The 3,507-nt window shown below is 59.8% G+C and overlaps 1 protein-coding gene across 1 annotated transcript in view; it reads right to left on the reverse strand.

Annotated features, from left to right (window-relative positions):
• Window positions 1-3,507, reverse strand: part of Smoc2 (SPARC related modular calcium binding 2) — a 65,942-nt gene that overhangs the window by 27,111 nt on the left and 35,324 nt on the right. Inside the window, exon 10 of the mRNA XM_013024511.1 lies at window positions 2,051-2,237. Within this exon, the coding sequence (XP_012879965.1) occupies window positions 2,051-2,237 (187 nt within the window). The remainder of the gene's footprint in view (window positions 1-2,050; window positions 2,238-3,507) is intronic.

The following is a 3,507-nucleotide window of genomic DNA, read 5'->3' on the forward strand; positions in this document are numbered from 1 at the left end:
GGCCTCCCCCAGCCCAAGGAGCCCCACCAGACCATCCAGGCCTCTCCCCCAGTCCAAGGAGCCACACCAGACCATCTGGGCCTCTCCCCCAGCCCGAGTCCCAACAGACCATCCCGGGCCTCCCACCCCCAGCCTGAGGAGCCCCACCGGACCGTCTGGGCCTCTCCCCCAGCCCTGGAGCATCTGCCAGCCAGGCCCCCTGTGGTGTGTGCAGCCTTGTAGTGCCGAAAGTCAGGGCATCTGAGGAGCCGGTTCTGTCTGATGTTCCTTCCCAAAGCTCAGGAAAGGGGCAGCTACTCGCTCCTGTGATCAGGAGCAGAGAAGATGACCACCGTGGCCTCTCCTTTGGAGCATGAAACCCAAACCAATTCTTTGCTGGAGGAAATCAGGATGGGGAGAGGACAGGAGGGTTCGTTTTGTGTCTGCTGGGTTATAATGTAAAACTTCTCTCTGATTCCTCAGGGATAAAATTCTAAATGCTGATCTCAGATTTCATAGCCAGTTGAGGAGTTCTGGCCTTGACAGCTAAAAGATTTTTGTTGGCCAGAGCCGAGAGGGCGCCTGCCAGGGATGCTTAACCTCCGTCCCAAACGTGGCAGAGCCGAGCTGCGGCTGGCAGGAGCTGGTGGGGAGAAGTGCCGAACATAGCCGGGGTGGAGCGTGTGGGAATGCTGGTGCCAAAGAAAGGCTCTGGTCCACCCACAGGGGCAAAAGATGTCCGGGCTGAGCCCGGGAAGGCCACACTGCAAGCTGTGCACGGTGCAGTTGAATGCAAGCCTCTCCTTAGCAGGCCCTGTGTCAGCGTGATGGTTCAGACAAGGCAGAGGCCACACCGGCCTTCTGGAACCCTGCATGGGGCTGTTGGACAGGCACCCGGCTGCAGGCTGCACGGTATGGTTTCTAAGGCACAACTGCAGCCGGCACTAGCTGTACTCAGGAGCATGGAGGGCGCTGGGCTGGACTTGACCTGGATGGGGCATGTCTGTTATTTCCTGTCCTGGGGTCTACACAGCCCACTCCTCACCAGAGCCATGGTCTACACAGCCCACTCCTCACCCAGAGCCATGATCTACACAGCCCACTCCTCACCAGAACTGTGATCTACACAGCCCACTCCTCACCCAGAGCCATCATCTACACAGCCCACTCCTCACTGAGAGCCATGATCTACACAGCCCACTCCTCTCTGAGAGCCATGATCTACACAGCCCACTCCTTACTGAAAGCCGGGGTCACACTTGATACATCGGGGAACACAACTTAGGAAATATGGCCACGGCCCCATCCAGATGATTAGAGATGAAAGCAGAAATCAGCCTAAGACCTGGGAGAGATAATACGCTCATCCATTAGTAGACCCCTCTCCTCGCATTCACGATAAAACAAAGAGCCATGCCATGTGTCCAGCAGGCCACTCTGTGTCCTTGGTGCCTGGGACAAGGTTGCCAGGCTGCTCAGACTTACACAAAGCAGTGAGGAACAACGCAGGATAACATCCTTGTAGTGCATTCTCGCTCTTTGAAAAAGATAATGTCAGAACACCAGCATTTCTATTCTATGCACAGCTAGTCCGGGGTCATGTTCCTCTGCTTCTGAAACACTTCGCCTTTGTGGTCAAAGCCAGTGGCCCGAGAAGGGCTGCACCTGGCCCCCAGCGAGGCCTGGCCTTCTCCCTGCTGGGGGCTCTGTGGCTCTCCTCCCAATATTTGGCACCTGGCGACCCTCAGAAATGTGCTTTTCCCGACTTGTGGCTGGCCAGAGCTTCCAAGGCAGCTTGGGCAGGGGAGGACTGTCCCAGAGCCAGGGGGCTCGCCCCAGGAGCCGGGGGGGCTCACCCCAGGAGCTGGGGGGGAGGACTGTCCCAGAGCCAGGGGGCTCGCCCCAGGAGCCAGTGTGGGGGCTTGCCCCAGGAGCCGGGGGGTGGCCTCGTTCTGGGAGCTGGGGGGGGCTCGCCCCGGAGCCTCTGTGGCCCCAGCCTGGCGGTGTCCGTGCTGGGGCAGGCTCTGCGTCCCCACGCCCCACAGCCCCCCTCGGTGTCCCAGGCACGTACCTGGTGGAGGTGCCGGGGATGGGCCGCCCCGTGTCCACCAGCACGCACCAGCAGTAGCCGGTGGACGGGTGGCACTGCACGGGCTTGTAGAGGCCGCCGTGGGCGCACTCCGGGATCACCACGTTGTCGTTCTTGGGGTGCTTGGCCTCCTCTAGGGCCGACTGCTGCTCCTGGTCACAGGAGGATGCTGGGAGAAGAGGGGGAGGGGTCAGCGGGGGGTGGAAAGACGAGTGATAAGCTTAAAATCCCACTCGTGTATTCAGCATCGTTTGTGTAGTTCGTTTTTGTAATGCTCCGTTTCTGGCATCCGGTGTTTCTGTGGCTCTGCTGTTCTCCACCGGGTGAACAGCACCTGCTCCCACCCATCACTGGCCAACCCTGACAAGAATTCAAAGGCGCCATTCAGATGCAGACAGGAGAGTATCCTGTAATACTTCTCTGCTTTGACTTCCCAGCCAGCACAGGCGTCTGTCCCGCGCCAGCCAGCACTTCTTATCCCTCGGTTTCACGGCTGAGCGTGTGACCCAGGCCGTCACTGGAAATACGTCTGGACTCCCACTTTAAGACGCTTGTCGGCAGGATGGACTACTGCATGCCGGTAGGAAGGGAGGCAGGGAGGCGCCAAGGTGTTCCCTGAAGGAACAGGCCTGTGGGAGCGGAGCGGAGGCTGGCTGCGGCTGGTCGGCAGGACCGCCTTCTCCTGGCGTCCTGTTCTCTGCCACGTTTCCCTCCCAGTGACGCCCCCATTGCTCTTGCCATGTTCTCATCTGGCCTGGCCCAAGGATGGAGGCCCAGACTCTCCCAGCCTCCACGCCCAGGCCTTCCTTCCCACGCGGGAGACAGTGCCAGGGACAGCCGGCTCCTCCGGCGAGGGGCTGCGCGGTAATGGGGAAGACCCGTGACCGGCCTGGCAATTCTTCCTGGAATGTCTGCGCCTCCCTCCCTTCGGTCTTTTTCTGAACGACCCTCGACCTCTCATTTCCTTGAAGATTTTATTCTGGCCGCCCTGATGCTATCCTCACTGAGCTCTTACCCAGGGACGAGTTCTGGACATTTTAAATCTCAAAACTGGTCCAGGCCAAGAGAATGGGCCGCACAGATCCAGCCAGCTGGTCTCCCAAGGGAGGCCGCGAGCGAGCGCAGGCGTCCTGCAGGCCGCGGTGGCCCCAGACCTCCACTGGGAAGAGGATCTAGACAGCAACCTCACAGCGTCACAGAATTAACCCAGCCAGGATTAAAGGCCTAAATGTAGACACAAAGCCTCACAGGCCTAAGAAGGTAACACTCCAGAACACCTAGACACTGGGTGAGGGCACATCTGTGCATGCCCAGAGTCCCTGAAAGAATGGAGGACGGGGACGGGAGGACAGGAGGATGGGGAGGGGAGGACGGGAGGATGGGAGGATGGGGAGGGGAGGAGGGGAGGATGGGAGGATGGGGGGACGGGAGGACGGGAA

This window comes from Dipodomys ordii, unplaced genomic scaffold (assembly GCF_000151885.1).
Source record: "Dipodomys ordii isolate 6190 unplaced genomic scaffold, Dord_2.0 Scaffold77, whole genome shotgun sequence".
Taxonomy (NCBI): Eukaryota; Metazoa; Chordata; class Mammalia; order Rodentia; family Heteromyidae; genus Dipodomys; species Dipodomys ordii.